The sequence below is a fragment of the Genypterus blacodes genome, unplaced genomic scaffold (assembly GCF_046128005.1).
Source record: "Genypterus blacodes isolate CSIRO-AG114 ecotype Tasmania unplaced genomic scaffold, CSIRO-AGI_Gbla_v1 ptg000058l_1, whole genome shotgun sequence".
In the NCBI taxonomy this organism is placed as follows: Eukaryota; Metazoa; Chordata; class Actinopteri; order Ophidiiformes; family Ophidiidae; genus Genypterus; species Genypterus blacodes.
In genome coordinates this window covers 8,046,555-8,070,301 of record NW_027466870.1, presented here as the reverse complement: position 1 = coordinate 8,070,301, position 23,747 = coordinate 8,046,555, and the positions used below count along the sequence as shown (strand labels likewise).

Below are 23,747 nucleotides of genomic sequence, written 5' to 3'. Positions count from 1 at the left end.
CTTCTGCATTATGCCTTGTTGACATCCATCATTTGTGCAGAGCATCTCTGGTAATCTAAAACCCCTCAAGGCTTTTCTCTCCAAAGTCTGTATTTGTGTTTCCTCCAGTTTACCACTAAAGTATCAATCTCTCTCTCTGCCTCACACACACAGACACATACTCAAATCCAGAGTTGGATACAGACTAAAAGGTGTTGCAACAGCAGTGAAGGAATAAAAGGGTTTGACCCAGACAGATGATTCTTATTGGATGTGATCATTGAGGGGAGGAACATGGAAATAAGACCCACTTGTTTACCATGTTAGTCTCTCTAGACCTGCTCCCTGTCCTCCCATCGATAATACTTGGTCGAAAGTGCAAATTGAATCCATAGAGACACGCATCCAGGCTTCATGCTTTGAAACTAATCTATGCAGTCGTCCCGCATTAACTCTACCTCATGAGGATGACATAGCCAAACCCACGATGTGTTGATCTGTGGAGAGAGCTAATAATGTGTGTAAGTAGTCATGTTTTTGTAGAAGCAACTGACCCATCATCCAGCAGATGGCACACTGACAAGGGAATGTTCCTGGTATGCATGAAAAATTCCCTCAAGTTTGACTCTGCAGGCTGCATTCTTGGCTCCTCTCATCTGGCCTTGAGAAAGTCCTGTATCTACATGCTTTGATTTGGTAAAATTGAATTTCTGGTTCAGGACCACACCTTTTCACTGACTGTAATCTTTACATGTTGCTTTCACTGAAACGCTCGTAAACTCAAGGTTACTCACACAAAGACACATCCAAGAATCTTGCTCAAAGGTTCCTTGTATGTGTGTGTGTGTGTGTGTGTGTGTGTGTGTGTGTGTGTGTGTGCAGGGGTCCAGAAATAATCAATAGAGCAGTTTTTACGTGTCCATTACTCCTTTTAAACACATGTGAGCCTCTGCAACCTTTTTTTTTTTTATGTCTAGTAAACGGCCATATTGATCATCACTTTGTGTCTGTTTGACACTGTGGAGAGAGAGGAAAACAAATCTAACCCCAGTGATGAGAGTGGAGATGTGCAGCAGCATTGTTACAATCAAATCATATAAGAATACCACCTGATTGTATGTTTCGTAATTGGAAAAGATTCAAGTTATTCATTACATTCACAGAAAATCATTTGATGCTGCATAGTGGATTTTCCATCACATTTATTCATTACATTACATTACATAGATAATCTATTAATATGTCCATTACAAAGGTAACACATAATTTAACTGACGTTTAAAATTATGCATTTTCACAATCTGTTTTAAATGAACAAAGTAAAAGCAGTGCACAAAATCCTGCTACAAGCTCTAATCTTTTTATTCACCCATTCTATCAATGTCACATTTTACACCTGCAGCTGTCACGGTGTTTGACAAAGGACACCTTTATTGTAGAAAAATGCTTCTGGGATGCATGGAGTTAAAAAAAGTGAAACTTAACAATATAAAAAGAATTTCTTTTAAAGAAAGGAACTAAAAAGACCTCTGTAGCTAACAGCATTATCTGTTTGGTGTTACAGCTCGGTTGCATCATGCCTCTCAGAACAAAACTCCGCACTCACATCTTTGCTGACAATGAACACTGAAGTTGGCAGAAATTTGCTGTGAAACGAGACAAAAGTGTGCAGTTTATGAAAAGAAGAGTGAGGCAACCTCCGGGCCTCGGGCTTTTGTCACTGGGCATTTCTATTCAATGACCTATCATGCACCGAGCGCACGCAATGATACGGCTCAGAGATGTTTCACACTGTGTCAGAAGTGTACAATATTTTTTATGTGCAGCTGTTAGTAGCTGTGAAAACCTAAATCACTGTCACAACCCGCGTCCGATTTAATAGTTTTTGAGAGCTGACCACTAGGGGAAAGCGATCGGACCTTGAATGTCACCACCAATTGTTTAAGGCCCTGAATGGAGATTGTAGATTTACTTTATACTGTTCATAATGTCACAATGTCCAGTTTACAGGGGTACGAGGGACGGGGGACGTATTGATCAGCTGCCCCGCACTCTCACTCAGTCCTCTGTAAGTGGGTCATTTATTTTTGCTTAGAATTTGTTGAGAAAAAAGTTTGCCAAGGATTTGTGGTAATTATCTCATCCTTCTATAGCGAGGCACAGCATGGGGCCCTGGTAAATTACACATTTCTCTCCCAACTCCTGGATGGTTTATGGCCGTGCATTATGCATAACTGTGCTGGAGCGCCTTAAACATCCCCCAAGTGGATTGAAATAAAGTTGACGCTGCTCTTTGTTTGGAGCTCAAGATAGTCTTTATTTGGCAGTGCTGAATCGGAGATTGCTGTAAAAGAGTGTGTCTTAATTATTTTGGAGACTTTTTTCCCCAATGATTTGAGAACACCTGGAGTGTTTTTAGTGCGATGCCGGATCCAGATGGGCGGATGCTTGGTTGATCCATAGGGAGTATGTCATCTCGCAAAGGGTTAAAAAAAACAAAACACAAACAATGGCACTACATCTGATTCATTTGGATGCTCCATACTTTTTTCTGAAATGTCCACAATGTCTGTTAGAGAAAAGGCTCAATGTTATTCTAGGAGAAATTTTAAATAATTCCAAAAAGCAATAATGGTCAAATCTATAAGGAAATTTAGATTAATACACAGTACATATATATATATATATATATATATATATATATATATATATATATGTACAATATACGGTAAGTGATTAATATACATTTTACATTTATACTATGTGTATATATGTAACAAGCAAGTGATCCCAGACTGAAAAGCTTCACATATTGCTGTTATTGATTGTTTGTGAAGTTGAGGATTTGATTCCTTCGGCTTTTTGTTATATGAAAAATAAATACGATAAATTCCATATTTCATATTGATATTTTTCCAGAGTTGATGGAACATTGCCACATAATTCTAAGGGATTTCACACTTTGACATTATTTTTCTGATGATTTTTCTTTTTCTCAGCTCAACAATCTCTCCTCTTGTGCCCGGGACTTAGCGGGGGGAGACAATATGGGGAATCAGTGATCTGGAACTACCACAAACAAAGTTTCCGAGGTGAGTCACTGACAGTAAGTGTGTGTGTTCACATGTATGAAATTAATTCAGCTTTCATTTGTAGTCAAAAAGACAAGAGCACAAAGTACAAAAAAAGAGTTACTAGGCTGTGAAACACACTCTGAGACAAATGATGCAACAAGGAGAACACATGTCTTATTAAAGTAAACAGCAAAAATCATTCAAGTGCATTCAATTAATTTTCCAGGAATTGTTTACTTTACGAATCAATGAACATTCTTTCTGTTTTTCTCCAAGTATGCTTATCATTCCTTTTTGTTTGTTTGTTAGAAATTCTTATCATTTTAAAGGAAATGCCAATAACATGTCAGCCTAAATAGTGTACGACAAGATCCTATTTAATATTTACACTCAGTTAAAGTTGTAACAGCTTTACAACTCTTAACTGCTGCACTGTGTAAACGTTAATGTGAATGATCCAAAGCCACAGCTGCGTTTTACACATAAAAACACTTAGATTAACTGCATCCGTGAGATAAATATGCAAGATACAATATTTAGTTGAGGTCAAAGCGTCACTGCAGTCTGTCTGTCTGTCTGTCATGCAACAAGTTTCGGCATCAATACGATCGAGTGTCACACTGAATCCCACGTGTTTCCATTACGCCCCGAACTATCACAAATAGATTCAGATACATTCGCTGCTGCAAATACATTAAAATAAAAATATCTTATCAATATCTGAATGTCCTCACCTCGTCTAAAGCAGCAAGTAAGAGCAAACAGCTAAGCGATCACAGCCGAGCGGCAGTGAGACACACACACACACACACGCACACAGTGATGACCGAAGACTCGTGGATAATAATTCTGACCATAATAATCCCATGTATGAAGTCATACCTGCAGGAAATCTGCCTAAAACACGAGGAGTGGGTGAGAAGACAGAAACACGGAGCTGTCCGTGTGGGCCTAATTAAGATGTCCGTCTGTGTGCTGTACATGCAGGGTCTGTGTGTTACAAGCAACCAAAGAACACATTGCTGAAGTCATAGAATATAAATTAGTTCTGAGAATTTGGAGGGTTGGGTTTAAGGCGCCGGTGACGTCCCAGCCCGATGTCCTGTGACTGGACGCGCCCAACAGCAGGGGGTGCGGGTTGCCATAAAACAATTAAATGCGTTATTTTTACGAAACAAAATCATTTCCAACCGCGAAACGAACATTGGATATGTGCTGTATTTTACACGATTCTCAACCAGGTCGACGTTTTATGGAACAACTACACCGTGTATAAGTTGTTTGAAGCGCGGAGTGAAAAAAAGTCTCTCCCCTGTGCTGGAAAAGTGGTACGGTCCCAGGCTCAAATTCCGAGAATTGAGCTCGTCTGATTCTTAGAACTGGGGTTCTTAGAAGTGGTGATGCAAGAAGTTTCTAGGAAAGCGCTACCAGGTGATTTTTAAATTCATTTTTTCTTATATTTGGCGCGAAGTTTTATGTACTGTGTGTCGTAATGTTGTTTACTTTGCTGTTTGTCCTTTAATGTTTGTTTGCTCCAGAGCGCAGGGACTGTGTGTGTATCTGCGTGTGTGTGCGTGTGTCAGTTGAACAGTAGCTAACTCTGAGCGGCTCCGCGGCGCTGACAGCCCGGAGCTCCGGCTCTCTGTCTGCCCCAGCGCGGGGCTCAACTCGCGGCAAGAGTCCCGCACAGTGGCCGCCTCCTCCTCCCGGGCTGCAGTGACACACGTACCCGCGCTGTGAAGCTGTTAGAGCGGGGCAGAGCGCGACATCTGCGCGGTACAGAATGGAGACTGTGTGCGCTTGTTTGTGAGCGGAGGTGTTTTGATAGTCGGGGCTGCGTGTATATGTGTGTGTGTGTGTGCGTGTAGTTGCTGGGTGAGCGCTGTTACGGCGGCGCTTTGATTTAACACCGCGGTGTTGAACACATACACACAGTCACACACTCTCCGCGCTGTCACGACAACTTCTCCGGCAGCTCGTCACTCAGCCTCGATATGTTCTCGGTCATAAGCCGTAACTCAGCGCGGAATGCGGCGCTAAACGCTCCCGCTGCTGCCGTGAAACTGTGGCGGAAACGCGGTGTTGATGGGTGTGTTTTTCCGCGGTGCAACACGCGTCGCCGCACCAACTTGTCTCTGTGTTTCCACTGTGACAGCGCCGCGTTACAGGCGAACTTGCCCACTGTGACACTGACACACTCACACACACTCACACACCGGTGTGTTTTCGCTCAGCACACTTGTTTCGTTCTATTGAGGTCTGTGGCGCCTCTTTGTCACTATGACTCTTATATCTGTGCGGTAAATCTACTTGACGCGGCGCAAACACAGTGTATGTGTGTGTGTGTGTGTGTGTGTGTGTGCACGGGTGCAGCTGTAAAGTGATTGTGATTGTGTGTATTAATGCTGTATACATTGATATCAGTGGGTCATCCATCTGTTTACGTTGCATTCTCTTGCTCTATTTTCGGACGTGTCCAGTTTCAAACTCGGTTTAAAGATAAATCATCCTGCATGTTATAAAGTAAACTTCACAATGAGTTACATGGATTGAGGACTTTCTATTTAAATAATGATCACATCCACTCTCGTGTTGTTATAGTCGTTCTAAAGCATTTGGGGATGTTTGCAGGGGGAAAAGAGAGGGAAAAGTTTGACAGCAGCGCGCTGTCCCAAACATTCCTGACAGCTAACAGGGAAAGCTGATCCCGGTGTGACCTTGACACTTCACACTCAGCCGAGGCTCCGTGGGGCTCCGAGTGTCACTTTGTATTTTATTAATGTCATAAATGACTTCAGATCGTTTTACGACCGCGCTCAGCCGCAGAGTTGGTGGGAAACCTGAAGCTGTTGCTCTGAAGTCAGAGTCAGAGCAAACTTTCCTCCGATTCTATGTGTCACTGCCAAAAGAGGAGAAAATGCGGTTTATTGTTGTTTATGATTTAAAACATTTTATAACGGTGATGATGCGCTGCTGTAATCAGCTGATGTGCATTTTTTATTTAAAAAGAAAAAATAATAATAAAAACGTAATAAATATACTTAAAGTTAAATTTTAAAATTGTCTGTCCCGTTATGTTAAAATATATTTTTTAAAGTCGCATGTCTACATCTATTGTTATTTACCTGACAACCGGTGGTTGAAACAGAACTTATGCAGAATTTCAAATTGAAATGGATCGACTGTTTATTTAATAAATGGCGCCGCCCTCTGGTGGAACCGCCGCACTTTCTTCCTCACTGTGTCACTGTGAAGAAGAGCAGGAGCGACATTCATCACCTGCTCCAGTGTAAGATGGCTTTAGTTCAGTATTAAACTCTGTCATGTTCATAAATGCACCCAAACCTCTAAAGACACTTTTTTGTGAAATAATGCTTCTACTTTTGTATTTTTACAGAAGTTGATAAGATGGCTTGCGCAGCAGACAGCTGCATACAATTCACACGGCACGCCAGTGATGTTCTGCTCAACCTGAACCGACTCCGCAGCAGAGACATTCTCACAGACGTCACCATCCTGGTGAACAGGCAGCAGTTCCGTGCTCATAAGACCGTTCTCATGGCTTGCAGGTGTGTGTGTGTGTGTGTGTGTGTGTGTTATTTGTGGCCTAATATGAAACCTTTTCTGCTGCTATTTTGAAGATAATGTGACTGATGTTTATGTCTGTGTGTGTGTGTGTGTGTGTGTGTGTGTGTGTGTCTGGGCTGCAGTGGGTTGTTCTACACCATATTTACAGACTCACACAAGTGCAACCTGAATGCCATCAGTCTGGACCCAAAGGTGGACCCAGAGGGCTTTGCCATCCTCCTGGAGTTCATGTACACCTCCCGCCTCACGCTGAAGGAGAGCCTGATCATGGCCATCATGAACACAGCCATCTACCTGCAGATGGACCATGTGGTGGACACCTGCCACAGATTCATTAAATCCAGGTTTGTAGTCTGTAGTTTCTATGTCAGAGCTAAAGAAGTGCATGGCGCTCAGCAGCTGCTCACCTGACCTGCTCCCCTCTCTGTCTGTCCTCAGTGATCCCTCTGTCAAGCTGCCCAGAGATGAGTTCCTGGTCAGTCCCTTGGTTTTGCCTCAGGACGTCCACGGTTACCGGCCTCATGAAATAGTAGACAGTCTGCACAGCCGCATCGCTCCGTTCAGGGACGGGAGAGCGTACGGCTCTAACATGTTTAGTGGGGTCAGCACCCCCAGCAACTATCATCTCTACGGCCAGTTTCCTATTCCCGGATTCCCTTTTCCTCTCTGTAAGCTGACTGATGCCAAAAATGCTTTTGTTGAGCTGTCAAAGAGCGGCGTCCATCACAAGCACTGCTCCCCCCATGACAGTAATACCTCCATCAGGGCAGAGTACAGCCGGGCCGCTGGCACCAACTCCTCCAGCATCATTCATTCCACCACCTATGCTTCCAGGGAGGTAGGGAGAGAAGAAGAGATGAGGAAGGACAGCCACGATGCGATCAACCACTCCATGGGTCTCGGTACGAGGAAACGCGTGTTTCCAGTTTTGACCCTTGAGCACCAGAAGGACACGAGTAAAGATCACGCTCAGCACGCAGAGGAGGACCTGATCCATCAGCACTACCCTCTGGGGATCTCCTCTGCTGGACGTAAGAGCCTGATGAGCAGCCCTCAGAGCCCTCTGAAGTCTGACTGCCAGCCCAACTCCCCCACAGAATCAAGCAGCAGCAAGAACGCCGGCCTCTCCCAAACCACCGGAGCGCAGGCGCCGCCAGGCACGCCGGACCCCAAAGCTCGCAACTGGAAGAAGTACAAGTACATCGTCCTGAATCAGAGCGCCAAGGAGGAGGAGGTGGTGCTGCAGGACCCCGGGCTGTGTTCACCGCAGCGCCTCAGCCTGCAGCCCTACCTTCATCCCAGCGACTCTGACAACCTCGACACACAAACCACAACCAAGAGCAGCGGCCACAGCGAGGACCTGCCGGTGCCTCAGGCCAGCCGCCTCAACAACATCATCAACAGGTGAGTTCTGTTCTTCTTAATGCCAAAGAAATGCTGTGGAGCAACGACGTCAGCTGGTCAGATTCAGTTTGTTCTATACGACAGGAAATCGTGCCTCAGTCACTTGACGTGTTTGCAGGGTTCTGAGGTAATGTAGGTAGAGAGCAGAGTTGTTTTGATTCTATGCTTGTATCTTCTGCTCCTCTGTGATGAACCTGCAGCAGGAGTCACTCAGTCACACCAGCAGCAACGCCTTCATGCTTTACTCTGAATGTAGAATGCAAAGCGACTCTGACTTCCTCCAGGATCGTGGGACTATTTTATCGCGTTCTTTCAAGAATGATCTCTGACATGAAAGCGTTTGTTCCATCCTCACAGCGCACTTGAGGGGTCGCTGAGGAACGCCGACAGTCACCCTCCTCCTCCTCACTACCTGAGCCGGCTGAACTGCTCGTCCTGCGGCTCTCCGTCCCCGCAGCACTCTGAGGTTTGTCCCAACACCCCCGGGACACGTCTGGCTGAGGAGATGGCCGAGTTGCATTCGGAGTTCTCCGACTCAAGCTGTGGTAAGTGGATCTCTGTTTGCACCTTGATTCTCCTGTGTTGTGTTTCGGGGGGCGAGAGATTGATCCTGTCTGGATTCCTCCTGAACAGAGAACGGCACATTCTTTTGTAATGAATGTGACTCAAAGTTTGCTGAAGACGAAGCTTTGAAACAACATATGCTTCAAGTACACAGTGACAAGCCATACAAGTGCGACCGCTGCCAAGCTGCTTTCCGCTATAAGGGGAACCTCGCCAGCCACAAGACCGTCCACACGGGTAACACACACACACACACACACACACACACTCTGAGGCCCACTCAACGTTCCCAGCCTGGGCTCCTTCGCCACCCGACTGTACGCTGAAGCCTCTCTTTGTGTTTTTCAGGAGAGAAGCCGTATCGCTGTAATATCTGTGGTGCTCAGTTCAACAGACCAGCAAACCTCAAGACTCACACTCGCATCCACTCAGGAGAGAAGCCATACAAGTGTGAGACGTGCGGCGCTCGCTTTGTGCAGGTGAGGACTCAATGCAATGCCATGGTCAGGACCTTACAGGTGTTCTGATGCTTTCTATACGGTGGCTACCGACACGTACGGGCCCTGAAGTCTCACACACACGTCTCTCTCTCTACGCAGGTCGCTCATCTCCGTGCTCACGTGTTGATCCACACGGGGGAGAAGCCGTATCCATGTGAGATCTGTGGAACACGCTTCCGTCACCTGCAGACGCTGAAGAGCCACCTGCGCATACACACGGGGGAGAAGCCCTACCATGTAGGTCACACACACACACACACACACACACACACACACACGCACACACACACACACACACAGGGACCACACATGTCACAAACAAAACTTACACAGACATTAACTTCTTACTCACTTTGAAGCTATTTGAAAGAAGCTGAGTGTGTGTGTGTGTGTGTCTCCTCCTCTTCTTCCAGTGTGAGAAATGCAACCTGCACTTCCGTCACAAGAGCCAGCTGCGACTGCACCTGCGACAGAAGCACGGCGCCATCACCAACACAAAGATCCAGTACCGCATGTCCACCGCCGAAATGCCCACTGACCTGACGAAGGCGTGTTGATCTGGGAGGAGCGGAGAGTCGATGGAGGCTTCTTGACTTTGGCATCTGTAGACCCAAACTTGTACAATCATCCAAAATTGTAGTGCCACACTGTGTTCATTCTATAAGACAAACAAATTGGCATGTTGGCCATTCTAAACGGGTTTCCACTACATGTGAACGTAGAGCCACATTTGGCATCTTAGTCACTTTATTGTCTATATATATATAGATCTATATATATATAGATATGAAAGTATGTGTTGGGAGTGTTTCTAAGCTTTGAAGGTACTTATAAAGCTTTATTTTGTTGAGAAGGATGGAATGTAAACAATCAGTTTTTTGAAAATACAGTATTTTATATCAGAGTAATTACTTTTCTGAAAGTATTGAAATTTTGATTGACGGGTGGTACATATATTTTAAGCTAACAGAATTTCTCGGATGTATAGATTTGTCTATACGGCTTTGTGTTGATGTGCGTACATGTGAGTCCGTGTCAAGTTGCCATATTCACGTAGGAAGGGGAGAGGGAGAGGGAAAGATGACAGACTGGGTTAGATGTGAAACACGTCAGCGCCCCGCTGCTGTCAGAGAGAGAGAGAGAGAGAATATGCATGAGGTCATGTTACAGCCGACACGGAGCGGGCAGAGGCGTAGATGTTGTGACATAGTGTAAGTAGATCAGTGCGGTTGCTCTCTGCTGGCAGAGCCAATCTACAACCTGTGCTGAGAGATGCAGGTCAAGGTTCTGCTTTGTTAGGACCAAGGACATATTTTGCTTCAGATGCGTTTGTACAGATGTGACTCCTGATTTGTTTTTGTCTTTTTCTTTTCTTCAGTGGTTTACAGTTATTTGGTCGATGTTCTCCAGTAAAGTTGTGTGTGTGTGTGTGTGTATTTGTTTGTACATACTGTACACTGTGTATTCAATGTGCCTTCCTCTCTGGTGACTGAACTCCTCTCTGTTCAGCTCCTCTATTAAGGTACAACTCAAGGACGCCCCGTCCTCGACCCCTGTGTGTGTGTGTGTGTGTGTACGTGTGTGTGTACGTGTGTGTGCGTGAGAGAGAGAGAGAGTGTGAGTGTGAGTGTGTGTGTGTCTGTAGTCTAAATGCTCGTCTGCACCCACAGGACGCAGATTCATTGTTGTAAATTTTCAGGACTTGGTTTTTGGATTTTGCTTTTTTAAAAACTACAAATTACTGTACAATGTTATAGATGTATGAATGTAAAATAAAGGTATCGATTTCTATGTATGAACATCAGAGAGGCGCTTCATTCATTTGACCAACAGTTTGATCACTAAACAAGTCAACAAGCAGCAACAAGGACCAAGCAGAAGAGTCAGCAGGTCAGTTTAGAGAAACTACAGAAGGCTGAGGAGGAATCAAATCTATAAAATACAGTTTATGTAAAGGGATCTTTACAACGTGCCAAAAGGAAAATTGAACATTTTGAATGGTCAACATCTATTAAAAATGCAGACATTACAAAAACTGAATTTAGACCCACATTCTGTCTGTTTTCACTCAGTGGAAGGAAGAGACAGACAGACAGACAGACAGAGACACACACACACACACCTAGAGTGGCCTGTGTTCTCTGCTCATCAACCAAAGCCCAAAAAACGGAAGCTACATCTCAACTTTACTATTTTATAGATGGAACTTCAGAGATCCCAAAGAGCAGCGGTCCTCAGACGTCTTCAGCTCTCCCCTGTCTCCGGCGTCTCAAAGCCTCTGTTCCTAATATTCTGAATTGGACGACGATTACAATCAAGTCTCAGGATTTGATTCTTTTATTTGGCAAAAATGCGTCAAACCGCACAAACCATGATTGATCAGACTTCCGCTGGTTTCAGTCGGTCACATCAAACGCCACAACGTAAAATACAAAACATCCTACAAAGAACAATTAGGATCAGAATGTAAATAAAAGACTTTTATTTCAAAAGGACATTTAAAAGAAACACAGATCTCCACAGAGCCAGAGTCTGACGTTTATAAACAAAGTAAGCAACCGTGCACGATACACACAACCGTGACTGAAGATCTCCTGTGCCAATCTGTCAAAGCTTTAAAAAAACGAAACCAAATCATCATGAACGTGGGGCCTGATGTGGTAAAGATCAGTCAAATCAGAGATCAATAATGTTAGGGAATGCTGTTGAATCCTCTGTGAGATCTGTGGAGTCTAATCTACTGTAAATGAGTCTAACCCTAACCCTAACCCCCCTTCCTCCCTCCCCTATCCCCTGAGCCCATCACTGCTTCTGCTGCATGGCTTCTTTCCTTGCAGCGTCTTGCAGTAGCTGTGTGTCGACTTCATCAGCAGGCAGCTGAACGTACCGGACCACAGACCCACGGATGAAGCAGTTCTTCACCGACAGCTGGAGAAACATCAACACGTGCTTCAGTTTGATGACAACGTTCAGATCAGATCCTGATTAGCTTTAGGAAACGTCTCAGTCCGTCTCATCTCAAGTTGGTGTGTGTGTTAGGTTCTGAATGTAACTTCCTTACATTAAGATAGACACAGCCTAAAACTTGAACCCACCCGGGCTCACAGTAATGCCTTAGTCTGTGCTGATATGTGACCGTATGACATCACCATGATAATAATAAGAAAGCACTAGACTCACCATGTGTGGATATTTCTCTGGATCTGTGACGCTGATGTCTGTGAGTTTGATGTTCAGGTACTGAAACACACAAACAGAAAACAGTTTGATGGCTGTAAAAGATAAATAAAAGCTAAATCGTTAAATAAATAAGTTATTTAATTAAATGATTTCCTACCTGGTCCACAGAATGAAGCGTTCCACAGATGCTGGAAAAAGAGAAATTTGATTTCAAGTTAGAGTTATTGGAGTTCGAGCTCGATTGCGTTGGAGCTCACTGAGGCTTATTGTTCCACAGAATAAGACAGGAAACAGAATGTAAACATATCAGGCATGTATGGCCTTTGATTGACTCAACAGATGGAAGTATTGATCCAGATCAGTCAGGTTAATGTAAACTGAAACAGAGGGTCACATTCATGCTGTTACTGTACATTAAGTAACAAGGATAGAACCTGACAACACCAAAGTGTAACTATGACGACGCTGATCCAGCAGTATGACACCGTTTGGATGTTTTTAAATGAATTACGTGTTTATTTGGAAAAAGATGATGTCCACGATGCTGCTGTACAAAGAATTAGCGATCTAGATATTGTTTACACACCTAAGTTCAAGAAGAATATAGTATATCTGACTTTATATTAAGGGAAACAGTGAAATGAAGCACATTTCGCCGGTAACGATCTAATTCATTTATTATTAACGTCACAATCCGTAAGAAACCAACCTCAGGTCGTTCTTGAGCTCCACCACCACGTCCTTCCCCACCAGAGACTTGAAAAACGAGTAGAACAGCTGGAAAACAAAAGATATCAAAGCGTGATGTTAAATGTTTGATCGTGCGACAGAAAGAAGCGACGACGTGAGGACGCAGCGGCTGAAAGAAGCGAAACAACACGGAGGAGAAACGATAAAGTGCGGGGAGATGAAGAGTGTTTAGGTATTTAACGCGTAGTTTGGTAGGAAAATTAGATGTAATGTGAAAAAACAGGTGAATGTGTTCGAATGAGTTTCCCACCATTATTGCAGCGTCTGGCAGCGATGCGTCTGATGTTGATGACGTTTACGTGTCGTAGTATTTCTGCGATAGATCTGGAGTTAGACGTGCACTACACATGTTCTCCACGTGGGGGCGGCAGAGGCGAGTTTAATGCTGCGTAGTCTATTTCAAGTTTTCAGATTTTGACTGATGGTGTAACAATATAACCAGAAAAGAATAAAATGCAAAAATAAAATAAAATATGCATTTGCGAATACATTTCAAATACTGTTATATATATAATATATCCCAAAGATGTTTGATATGTTTAACATCAGAGCTGTGTGTTCATGCTGAAACAGGAAATTACCTTATTATCCAGTCTGCGACCACAAAGTGTGTATGCTGTACATTACATTACATTACATTACGATCATTTGGCAGACGCTTTTATCCAAAGCGACTTACATTACATTATATTACCACCCTTCGCAGAGGGGGGAGCAATTGAGGGTTCGGTGCCTTGCTTAGGGGCACCTCGGCAGGGACTCGAACCGGCAACCCTCCGGGTCTTGAGCGGAAGCTCTACCCACTCGACTACTGCCTCACACTCACTGTAGCTTTATTTCCCTTGAACAACGGAAAAACAGGCTCAAAATACAAAATCCTAAAATTAATTTAACATTTAAATTTATTGGAGGTTTTTTTCACATTTCACAATGCAAACATGACCATTTCTCAGAAAACAGTGTGTGAACATTTGTTAGCTATAGTGTGAATGTAACACAACGTCTGGCTTCCTCTTCAACGTTGATCGAGAGCGCACAACGAGACAAGGTCACTTTCCTTTAGATGTTTAATTAGAAAAGACAAAATTACAAAGTCAAATGTACGGTCAAAACTGTGTTGCTTCTAATGTTGCTTGACAGACAACAGTGACGTCATCAAACTTGTTACAACATTGATTTCAATCATCTTAATTCAATCTAATTGTGTTCATCTATTGGCTGTTACAGTTACATATGCACCTTTATGCAAGCTTAGCTAAGATCAAATGTGGAAATGTGCCTTTACAGTTCCTGTGAATAGAAGAGTCGAGCCTTTATTCTGTTTATTTGATGTTTCCTGTCTGATGCTAGACATCGTCACAGCATCATGTCCCACAATGTCCATGCAATTTTGATGCTTGTGCCTCCGGTGGCGCTGAAAAAAACAGAAAAGAGGATTTAAGATCACATGATTGAATATTCAGTATTATAAGACAAAGAGAGAGTGGTGTCCTCACTATCTTTAGGGTTGCTGCTGGCTCGGTCTCACTGGTTGCCGCAGAGGTTTGTTGGGGACTTCTAAGCTTTCTCTGTATTCTCTGGGTTTGAGAGCCTGGGGTTCTGGTGGGCCGGGCCGGGTCTTGAACGGTACAGGGGGCCGGTTGTTTGCGGCGCCCCCCTCTGAGCGTGAAGGCACCACTGGTTTCTTCTGAGAGGGTAATGGGGCGATGGGGCCTGGATGCTGAGGTTTGGTCTCTGAGCAGGTGTAGGATCGGCTGCGTGGGGTCGGCAGCGGGGGGCGATCAGGGTCGCAATCGGCTGCTTTGGAGACTGCGAGGCAGGCATCTGGAGGTGTAGGGAGGTCTTTCTGCCCGTCCTGATCCTTGAGCCGAGACTTTGATTTCTCCATTAATCCATACAGTGGATTGTCAAACATCTCTGATAACGTCTCATGGCTGCCTCTGGAAGACAACACAGACAGAAAAGTCCCAAGTTCACAAGTTTCTCTATGATCTTTATTGGAGATTTGTCATCTTATAACTCTGTTCAATATGTTCCAGGCACTTACAGGTTTTCCTTTTGCTGTTTTCCTGAGGATGTCCTTTTGGATGGATCCTTCATCGTCTGTACAGCACCTTTGGGTGACATGCTGTAACTCCAGCCGCTTTTGGCCACATTCCCAGTTTTGTAGGGCACTCCCATGTAATTGGGGTTGGTAAAATCGAGCGGCTGGGTAACGGCAAATCTGTCAACGGAAAGAAAAGAGAAGTGACTTACAGACGACCATGACTGAGACATTATGAAATCACCAGGAGGCAAAAGAGCTCCCACCTGCTCGGGTCGCCTGCTCTGCATTTAGAGGTGACAGCGTCGTCCTTTTCAATTTTGATGAAATCTGCAGACAGATTGAAATAGGAATTGGTGCTCCAAGCAAAGTTGGAAATGGAGTTGATAAGTAAGTGCTGCATGTAATATGAAATGATGCAAGATGTTCAGACTCACCGTATAACTTCTCTGTCGGCTTCCCCTCAGAGGTGCGTAGCTGGATGACTCCTGTCAACGTGCCCGTCTTCTCCCCGTGGTGAGTGAGTGTGACCTGGAACTCTGTGTAGCAGTCCTGAGCAGCTCGCAGTGCAACACAACCCTCACCTGTGGCAACCACACAAAAGCATCAAACACTCTTTTGATTACAACAGCGCACATCTTTGGGACAGAGAAGACAGATGAAAGAAAGAAAGTGGAGTTTCCATCTGTCCAAACTGCTCTAACACAGTGTGATCCAGTATTAGAGCAGTTTGCAGCTCCGTTTATGGGACAATAACAACTCCAAAGACTCTCACTATATTGCCATGTGACTCTAACAACCTCCCATGACTCCCACATGAGTCCAGGTGCTGCCTGGCTCAAGGTGTGAGCAGCTGTCAGAGGTTAAATGCTGGTTCTTTACCATAGGACTCATCAGAGTCTGTTGACTTGACGCACATGAGGATGTGCTGATCCAACAGGTACTCTGGGTCAGAGATGATCGGAATGAGCTGGAAAATAAAAAAGCAAAAAGAATATAAATTCATACACTCTTTGACACCACAACACAGAAACGCTGGAAACAGAATCTTCACTTTACCTCAACTTGGTGACCAAACCGAACTTTAATTGCTCCGTCTGCTGGTTCTGCGTTCTCTCCCTCAGAGGTCTTTACAGCTTCTATGGAGGATTACAGGAATATCTATGATGATGTGTTTTGTTCTGTTCCATTAGAATCAAAGTCAGTAAAGAAGATGAGACCTACTCTCCAAGCAGCTGGAGTAATACTCAATGAAGAACTTGGTCTTTGATTTTGTAAACAAGCTGGCAACGCAGTTCATGAACTGTATCCCGCCCTGGGATGTGCTGTTTGGATCTGGAGCAGAGCAGAGCGTTAGTGTGTGTGTGTTCTGGGACAGGAGCTCATGTCTGTCCTCTGTGCTGAGGCGGGGACAGTGAAGGTACCTTGCTTTGAGACAAACTGTGAAGACACTCCAACTTCAAATGTAGCAAACACAGGCGAGTGGTCACTGGTCATGATGTCGGTGGTGCAACCTGCAAGTTCAAATGTTCATCTCAATCAAATGTAGCACATTTTAAACCAAGCCTGATCAAACTTCCCATCATGCATCACTCACCATATGACTGACAGACGACATGGACCAGAGGGTAAGACTTCCTCAGGACTCGATCGCACCAGGAGGGTAAATTGTACTTTGTCTGCATAAGTAACATCAGTAACAGAGGAGAGAGATAGACAGGGTTCATTGGGGATTCAGTCATTAACCCTTTACCTGATGAAGCAGCTGAATGGTTCAAAGTGCAGGATGAAGGCTGCTAACTAATAACAGATGTGATTGTGTTCTATAACTGCTGCTCTGGATCCATTTCATCACTGCTTCCCATGTTTTACAGACAATCTTGCTGAGTTGTTCCTGGTGCCTTGTCATGAATTCTCAATGAGCCAGTTCTTACCTTACATTTGGACCTGGATAGCTTGAAGCTAAATCATGTTCTGGGTCATTGGAGATTTGTGTTCAAAGCTCCTAAGTGAGCGAACGCTTGCTGTGTTTGCCTTTACTGTTCCTGCACTATGGGACACACATGAGCCACAGAGGGGGAGAACATCTGAGCAAACATGAGCTTACCCCCGTGGCTTTGGCCTTTGTGTAGGCATACTTGTCTCGCCTGTCTCTTTCAAAGCGATATGTGGGTGCAAAAGTGATTTCCTCTTCATCTGGAATCAAAGTCAACAAACAGAGACATGTGTTTGTAATGTGGAGCGTGCCAAACATGACAGAGAACATGACTGTGCGCCTACACACCGAAATACTGATGACTCACCAAAATGCAGGAAGACTTTCTCTTCATTCCGTTCGATATTGAGTTGGTCTTTATTGAGGAGTTCCTGGTACTGCTGCTGTTTGATCTTTGTCACAATGTTCTCGGCTTCCTGTAAAGAGGAAAAAAGCGGAGCAGTGACTCTTCCTGCCTAACAATGTTCACAGTGCTCTGATCTTTGACTGCTGAACACTGGCACCTTCTTTTATTTACCACTCATGCATATTCATGACTGGATTGGAAGCTTTAGCGTGTGTTAACAGGGTTTGTGAGAAGGATTGAACGACAGGAAATCATGGTTTATGTGGTTGAATTCTACAAAGCTGCAGAGTTTATAGAACCATCCTCAGTGTGTTTGCTTTCCTAATTCCCAGCGGCGGCCAACAGCACATGTTTAGATCCTCCACAGGCAACAGTGGTGTTAGGCTAAAGTAAATGTTGCCATGTTTTAGAAAACAAAGAGAGACGAAGAGACTTTTGAGTTAATTGACCCGATTCTTCAGGCAAGTCTGAAGATGTAGAGCTTATTTTGCAACTGAGCTCTCAAGTCTGCAGCTCTGATCAGTCTCATTTCAGTCGTCAAGGTTAGTAGCCGCTGAAACACTTCAAACAAAACATGAAACTTACTGTCGGTGCAAATTCAACCCGATAGTTCAAGTCACCGAGCCAGAAGAGGTGAGTGAAGCGATGTGTGATGTCAAAGGGATTGAGCTTCTTATCTCCCAGATTCAGAAAGCGCAGAATGGAGATGTAGTTCTGATTCCGTCTGCAAAGAAAGAGACAATAATGCTGAGTATAAATGATATTTAAATGATCTTAAGGTTTGGATTCTAGCTGCTGCTCACCTGTGCTTCTTCTCACTCCCAGAGGTCAAGTGACTGTTCACGAAACCAAAGGATGTACCATTGAACATGAAGGACACGCCCACTGCGCCCTTGTTTCCTAAGAATAAAACCTCATGGTGAGTGTTGAGGAGTTTTCATGTTAGTTAGGTCACATGATGAAGAGGAGGGGCTTACCCAGAGTGTTGGCGATCCCTGTCTTAACACTGTTGGAGAAGACATGGGAGATTCTGTTTTCATGCTCCGGTCTTGCAAGGACCACAATCCGAATGTTCCACAGCGTGTGGATTGCAACCTGGGTGTCAGAAGAGAGAGCTTGATGCATCATGGGACTGGACTTTGATTCAGTGTGGATTTGTTGGGTCTGTAGCCGTCACTCACTTGTTTGAAGCTGATGTTGGTGATGTTCCTCAGGGCGCTCTTCACTGTGTCGACCCATTCCTTCTCACCCAGAGGATCCTCCTGAGTCCCTATCACATAGATGTCGTGCGGGATGTGATCGGCGGTGTCGTCTTGTGTCTTTCCTTGGCCTTTGCACTGAAACCAAGACTTGATGTTGTGCAGGGGACCGGCGTGTCCTGAGGGTCGTCACAGCAGAAATCTCTTATTGTTCACGCATCCAAATGAAGAAATAGATTTAGGCTGAACTTGACCTTACCCATGTTCCAGGTGCCAACAAACACGGTGATCATGTCAGGCTCAGGTTTCTCAGAGTGTTTGTTCTTCATTTGTTGAAGAAGCTGACAGAAGCCTTCTCTCTTCTGTTGATCAAACATATGAGCAAGGGTTTGAAAATGATTTGCAGAAAATGATTTGAAATCTATGAACATGAACATTTGACTAGTTAATAGTTTTTTAATAACCTTAAAGTTGAGTTATTATCCTTTTGAAATTCCAAAAAATGGCTTTTATGTTAAAAAAAAATGCATGTGAACATTTTGCACCTCAATGTATACAAACAAGTGTGAGTGTGTGTGTGTGTGTGTGTGTCTTTATGGAGAAGTATCATAAACCTAATGCAGTTATCCGTCACACATACACACATACACACCCACAGGAGCTTTGCTGTGATTGGCTGGTTGTTGCCATAGTGCACAGCTGGTACCAGTGACCCAAATAAAGAGCAGCCTAGTCGGTAATGACACTTTCCATTTATGATTACCTTCGTGTCCTCAAATACAAACTCTTTCCGCACAATCTTCTCTTTCTCGGTTTCCACCACAATGACAAGTTTCACATGCACCTTCTGGGATTTCACCAACTGCAGGACTGAATGAGCAAAATATACAGAATCAAACTGAGCTTAAGAAGAGTTTAGAAAGGTTTACAAACTGTGATCCCTTACTTTTATTGTGCACAAAGTATTTGTCTTCAGGCCCGTCTTTGGACTTCTTGATGAAGAGTTTCCCATATTCAATATCCACTTTCAGCGACATCTTTGTGGAAATGCCAAGAGATTCTGATCTGACCTGCAAATCAATGAGGAAACAGAGCTGATATATGACAGATATACAGCACGGCTCCACGCAGACTGGGATGTGTCACATAATACCCGTGAAGTGCAAAAGAAGAAGTAAGAGAGACAGAGCGAGCACCTCAAACATCACAGGTGGTATGAGCGACTTCCTGTGGCCTCCATCATATCCAATAGACTCAAACACAGCACTTCTGGTCTGAAAGAAGACATTTGTAAGTGTTTTTTGGAAGAAGCCATTATCTACTGGTATATAACAATGAGTCAGTCAAGATCTGAGGTTATTGAGTGGAGCAGTGAGGGATCAGGATGGAATAAGTGAGTTTCTTACCTTATCTTCGATTGAGTACAGCAGTTTAGTAAGTCGCTCAAGCTTCAAGGAAATACATTGACCAGAATCTGCAGAAATCTGAATGTGGGTAGAAAAATGAAAGTTGATCCATCTGTGTATTTGCTCACTCATGGTTCAGTTCAGTTCCGTTTTGTTTCCATTGATACTATGTGTAAAATGATGTAGAAACAGAAGGTTAAACTGGTTTAAAGTTTGCTTGGAACCATTAGAATTGTGTTAAGCTATTTCAGATAGGCTGAATTTAAGAATAAGTGGATGGTTTGATTTGATGTGTGTTCTATCTGGGGTTCTCATACTGGCTTATGAATGAGTCCGATCCCCGGGGAGAGCTGCTGGTCAAACACCTTGCTGAAGGCGTCCAGGGCCGGCAGGGAGCGGGAGATTTCACTAACACACACACACACACACACACACAAATATGCACATGGTCAAAGAATGATACAGGTTTAAATTTAAGTCTAGAATCAAAAAGACATGTCCTGTACCTGTTGAGGTTCTTACACAGAGCCATAGTTAGCTTCTTCAGACCCGGGAGGTTGGAGTTTCCACTCTGGACTTGTTCAGAATCCAAGCTTATCGAGGTCATGAAGTATTCTTGAATAGCTTTCTGGTGCTCGTCTGGAACTCTAGAGTAATGGACCATATGATCTTTAAACACATTTGGCTCACAATTTACACATCGGGGGGCTTCAGTTAAGAACATGACATCGCTCTGAGGGTTTACCCCACACTGTACATGAACAGGTCTGTGGGATGAGTCACCATATACTGGTGGTAGATTGTTATTACTAGGTGCGCTGCATGAATGCTATTCTTGAAAATGTGACCGTACGAGGACATGTCCACATGCTGCATTCTCTGCAGGTAGGTGTCTGATAAGGACAAGCAGGCTGCTTCAGGCTTGGTGTCTCCGTCTTTCACTTCGATAGCTCCAAAATTCCTGGGTGGGAGTTGTGGGGGATGGCTTTCGGGATCTACAGGACAAAGAAAGCATTTTGTTATTACCTCCGCCAAAGGGTCTGTGTGTACTGAGACTGTGGAGGTGTTGGACCTGGCTCATCGTCTAGCTCCTCCTCCTTCTGGACAGGGAACTGCAGGTGTGTGACAAGGCCCATATTGGGACTGTAGTAAGCCTCCACCAGCTCAGGTAGCATGGAGAAGAACCTGATCGGGACGCCCTCAGAGGCCTGAGGAGCAGAAGGACGTGTTACCAAAACCAGGCAACATCTTTAACAAAGACGCACTGCGGTGAGAATATTGATTTGAATGACGAATGATGATTTAAGCTTCAAGTGTGAAACTGACACCTTGGTCTGGGGGCATGGGGGGGTGTTTTTTTGGTCCCACCGATTCAGAACTGAGCTCAGCTTCTATCTATTAATATAAACATCAGTGTCATAACCCTGCTCATCCTTTTACGCTAAATATTACCTGTGATACTCAGCGTCATGAGAATACAGTTGTAGATTTGAAAGTTGTGTAACTGTTGCCCTGCAGTCTAATCCAGTGGGACCACAGCATTAGCATTTAGCCAGACACACCTGAATGATCTGATCAGGTGTGTGTGTAGAGCATGTAGAGAGTGTTTTGGTATCTAAGCTTGATTCTTAAGGCGTCGCCTGGGACATGCAGGGTGTTTCCCTCTGAGAGCTGGAAGTGTGTATGATAGTGGACCCTCACACACTCTAATGGAGGAAGTGTTGACTTTTACAGACAGTAACATGATTATTCAGCAAATTAGTTTGACACTTCAGATCATATGATACACATCACTCATACAGTATAAGAGTCACTGTTATGATGTGTTTACTCTACATAGCCTCACTACTAACACATCTTACTGTAAAGGTCAATTGGAGCATTCTGTTTTGGTGTAAGAACACATTGTGATTTATTTAACAGCACATAGAAACATAGATGATCTCCTGTGATGTCATCCTTACAGGTGCAGACAGGCGGTGGCCTTTTATGCTCAGATATAGTGTCAATATTTCATCATGATCCCATAATTACCACAATACTTTGTGTGGGAAAGCCTCAGACCTGTCCCCTGCATGTGTCTTAGGGTTCACCCACCTGGACAGAGAGCTTCTTATCCTCATTTGGCAGAATCCTGTATGTGTACACACAGTTCTGGTATCTGTTGTTGAAATGAAATACAAACATCTGACATGAATATGGCATGAATGCAGCGGTACAGTAAAGACATCAGCTGGGGTTTTTACCGGCCTCAGTTTGTTTGGTTGACTTTTCACGACAACCCTGCAAAATGATGAGAGTTACAGCGTGTAGAGTGAGTGTGCAGAGTGTGTGTGCAGAGTGTGCAGCGCAGCATGCAAATAAAAAGGGAACTAGCTTCACAGTGCAGTGTGTGTGTGTGTGTGTGTGTGTGTGTGTGTGTGTGTGTGTGTGTGTGTGTGTGTGTGTGTGTGTGTGTGTGTGTGTGTGTGTGTGTGTGTGTGTGTGTGTGTGTGTGTGTGTGTAAATGTGATATGACACACAGTAATAACACCGGACATAAAGCGGTTACCTTCATAATTTCTATATCAATTCTGCCCGAGCCCAGAGGTTAGATTGTCTCTAGTGAAGCTGTCACACACATTATGATGGAGACTTCGTCCAGCAGCAGCTCTGTTAAACTGTTCACTGTGTCTGTGTATGAAGAAGTAATGTTTACTTACAGAACGCAGAGGGCATATGCGCCTTGTATTGACTCACTGTCCCGGATAAGGAAGCCTCCATCTCTGCCCGCCTTGGACAGGAGACCTTCTGCTTTGGATCGAATGATATTGCCATGGTGCCAGGGCAGATAGTTTGGCATCCTGCTTCTTCCTCACACTGAGTGGAGCACTGAGTGAAGCATCTGCTCAGAGCAAACTTAAAGAGACTGAGTTCTTGGTTAAAGCTGTTTGTTCATCTTCAGCCCTGCGCACTTGTCTGTCTGTCTCCTTTCTTTCACTTGATCGTCTGTTTCTGTTTCTGAGCAGAGCGAAAGTTGTAAAAGGAAGCTGCTACCAGCACAGATCTCAACTTCCTCATTTGGTAGTCAGAGAGGGACAGCCCTGATGCCTTCACTCTGGCTGTAACATGACAGATCAGAAAGGCTGTAAATGGACAACAGACTCTCACTGCTACCTTTTCTTACATGTATCTAATGTTTAACCTGCAGATCCTCCAACACCTTAACTCTCCAAAGGTTTGTTTATGTGGAAAGATAGCAAAAAGGCAATTTATTCACAAGGAGTTTGTCTGAAAAGGGAAGTAAGAAATGTGATAAATGCAAGTCTTTAAGTGTTACAGAGGAAGAAAAGCTTCTTTACCTCAGATGTAGTTCAGATAACCGAAGCCACACATAAACACAAGATATACACTTTATAGTTTAACACGTTAGGGCAAATAACAAATTAGGGAAGTTTGGGCTTGTTAGTATAATAAACACGCAGGAAACACCACTTTAGAGCGTCTTGCCATGTTCATATGGTGGACAGGAAGTCTTGCACAAAAAAAGAGAGGAAAATGTGCTGCTCACAAACCACAACATGGGTCACATGATCTGAAAAGAGAACTGCACTGTGACTCTGCTGCAGCCACCCAGGTTTCTGTCCTGCGCCTGAAATAGTGCTGCCACTTTCACAAGGAGCCATCACAGCACACACACACACACACACACACACACACACACACACACACACACAC

The 23,747-nt window shown here is 44.2% G+C and overlaps 3 protein-coding genes and 1 long non-coding RNA gene across 6 annotated transcripts; 1 reads left to right on the top strand and 3 right to left on the bottom strand.

The window, feature by feature from the left end:
• Positions 1 to 1,263: 1,263 nt before the first annotated feature.
• LOC143002892 (uncharacterized) lies at positions 1,264 to 4,063 on the bottom strand. The gene is made up of 2 exons (XR_012963820.1): positions 3,788 to 4,063; positions 1,264 to 3,048 (listed from the first exon to the last, which is right to left on the bottom strand). It is a non-coding gene; the product is annotated as an uncharacterized LOC143002892 (long non-coding RNA).
• Positions 4,064 to 4,388: 325 nt separating this feature from the next.
• Positions 4,389 to 10,901, top strand: bcl6aa (BCL6A transcription repressor a). Of its 3 annotated transcripts, none has more exons than XM_076153284.1 (9): positions 4,389 to 4,484; positions 6,451 to 6,622; positions 6,764 to 6,985; positions 7,080 to 8,045; positions 8,403 to 8,590; positions 8,757 to 8,846; positions 8,958 to 9,088; positions 9,209 to 9,346; positions 9,523 to 10,901. In XM_076153284.1, the coding sequence occupies exons 1-9, from the start codon at positions 4,454 to 4,456 to the stop codon at positions 9,664 to 9,666; spliced, it is 2,082 nt and encodes a 693-aa protein (XP_076009399.1). In that variant the 5' UTR covers positions 4,389 to 4,453; the 3' UTR covers positions 9,667 to 10,901. The 3 variants fall into 3 exon arrangements, with proteins under 3 accessions (XP_076009399.1, XP_076009397.1, XP_076009398.1); XM_076153282.1 differs by having other exon boundaries at positions 8,679 to 8,846; XM_076153283.1 differs by lacking the exon at positions 4,389 to 4,484 and adding an exon at positions 4,646 to 6,342 and having other exon boundaries at positions 8,679 to 8,846.
• A 667-nt stretch (positions 10,902 to 11,568) lies between these two features.
• On the bottom strand, positions 11,569 to 13,347 carry smx5. Its single transcript, XM_076153217.1, has 5 exons — positions 13,290 to 13,347; positions 12,999 to 13,066; positions 12,447 to 12,477; positions 12,290 to 12,349; positions 11,569 to 12,037 (listed from the first exon to the last, which is right to left on the bottom strand). The coding sequence occupies exons 1-5, from the start codon at positions 13,290 to 13,292 to the stop codon at positions 11,912 to 11,914; spliced, it is 288 nt and encodes a 95-aa protein (XP_076009332.1). The 5' UTR covers positions 13,293 to 13,347; the 3' UTR covers positions 11,569 to 11,911.
• An 80-nt stretch (positions 13,348 to 13,427) lies between these two features.
• inpp5d (inositol polyphosphate-5-phosphatase D) lies at positions 13,428 to 23,059 on the bottom strand. The gene is made up of 27 exons (XM_076153251.1): positions 22,733 to 23,059; positions 22,128 to 22,191; positions 21,103 to 21,238; positions 20,884 to 21,025; positions 20,537 to 20,677; positions 20,348 to 20,438; positions 20,031 to 20,108; positions 19,821 to 19,898; positions 19,571 to 19,694; positions 19,388 to 19,494; positions 18,884 to 18,986; positions 18,607 to 18,803; positions 18,403 to 18,520; positions 18,229 to 18,325; positions 18,011 to 18,149; positions 17,387 to 17,495; positions 17,191 to 17,279; positions 16,681 to 16,762; positions 16,508 to 16,597; positions 16,308 to 16,418; positions 16,143 to 16,222; positions 15,966 to 16,053; positions 15,521 to 15,667; positions 15,350 to 15,413; positions 15,087 to 15,263; positions 14,536 to 14,979; positions 13,428 to 14,453 (listed from the first exon to the last, which is right to left on the bottom strand). Exons 1-26 carry the CDS (start codon positions 22,870 to 22,872, stop codon positions 14,541 to 14,543), a joined length of 3,231 nt encoding a protein of 1,076 aa, XP_076009366.1. The 5' UTR covers positions 22,873 to 23,059; the 3' UTR covers positions 13,428 to 14,453; positions 14,536 to 14,540.
• Positions 23,060 to 23,747: the final 688 nt, after the last annotated feature.

Bases quoted from the DNA above. Each gene is read 5' to 3' on its own strand.
- smx5 (XM_076153217.1), bottom strand. The intron at 12,478-12,998 runs GTTGGTTTCTTA...CTCTTTTTCCAG, and splicing joins GAGCTCAAGAACGACCTGAG to CATCTGTGGAACGCTTCATT. The intron at 12,350-12,446 runs GTAGGAAATCAT...TGTGTGTTTCAG, and splicing joins CGCTTCATTCTGTGGACCAG to TACCTGAACATCAAACTCAC.
- bcl6aa (XM_076153282.1), top strand. From the start codon at position 4,454: ATGCAAGAAGTTTCTAGGAAAGCGCTACCAG. The intron at 6,623-6,763 runs GTGTGTGTGTGT...TCTGGGCTGCAG, and splicing joins ACCGTTCTCATGGCTTGCAG to TGGGTTGTTCTACACCATAT. The intron at 8,591-8,678 runs GTAAGTGGATCT...CCTCCTGAACAG, and splicing joins GTTCTCCGACTCAAGCTGTG to AGAACGGCACATTCTTTTGT.
- inpp5d (XM_076153251.1), bottom strand. From the start codon at position 22,872: ATGCCAAACTATCTGCCCTGGCACCATGGCAATATCATTCGATCCAAA. The intron at 16,419-16,507 runs GTACCTTCACTG...GCTCTGCTCCAG, and splicing joins ACAGTTTGTCTCAAAGCAAG to ATCCAAACAGCACATCCCAG. The intron at 15,414-15,520 runs GTGAGTCTGAAC...ATCTGTCTGCAG, and splicing joins GCCGACAGAGAAGTTATACG to ATTTCATCAAAATTGAAAAG.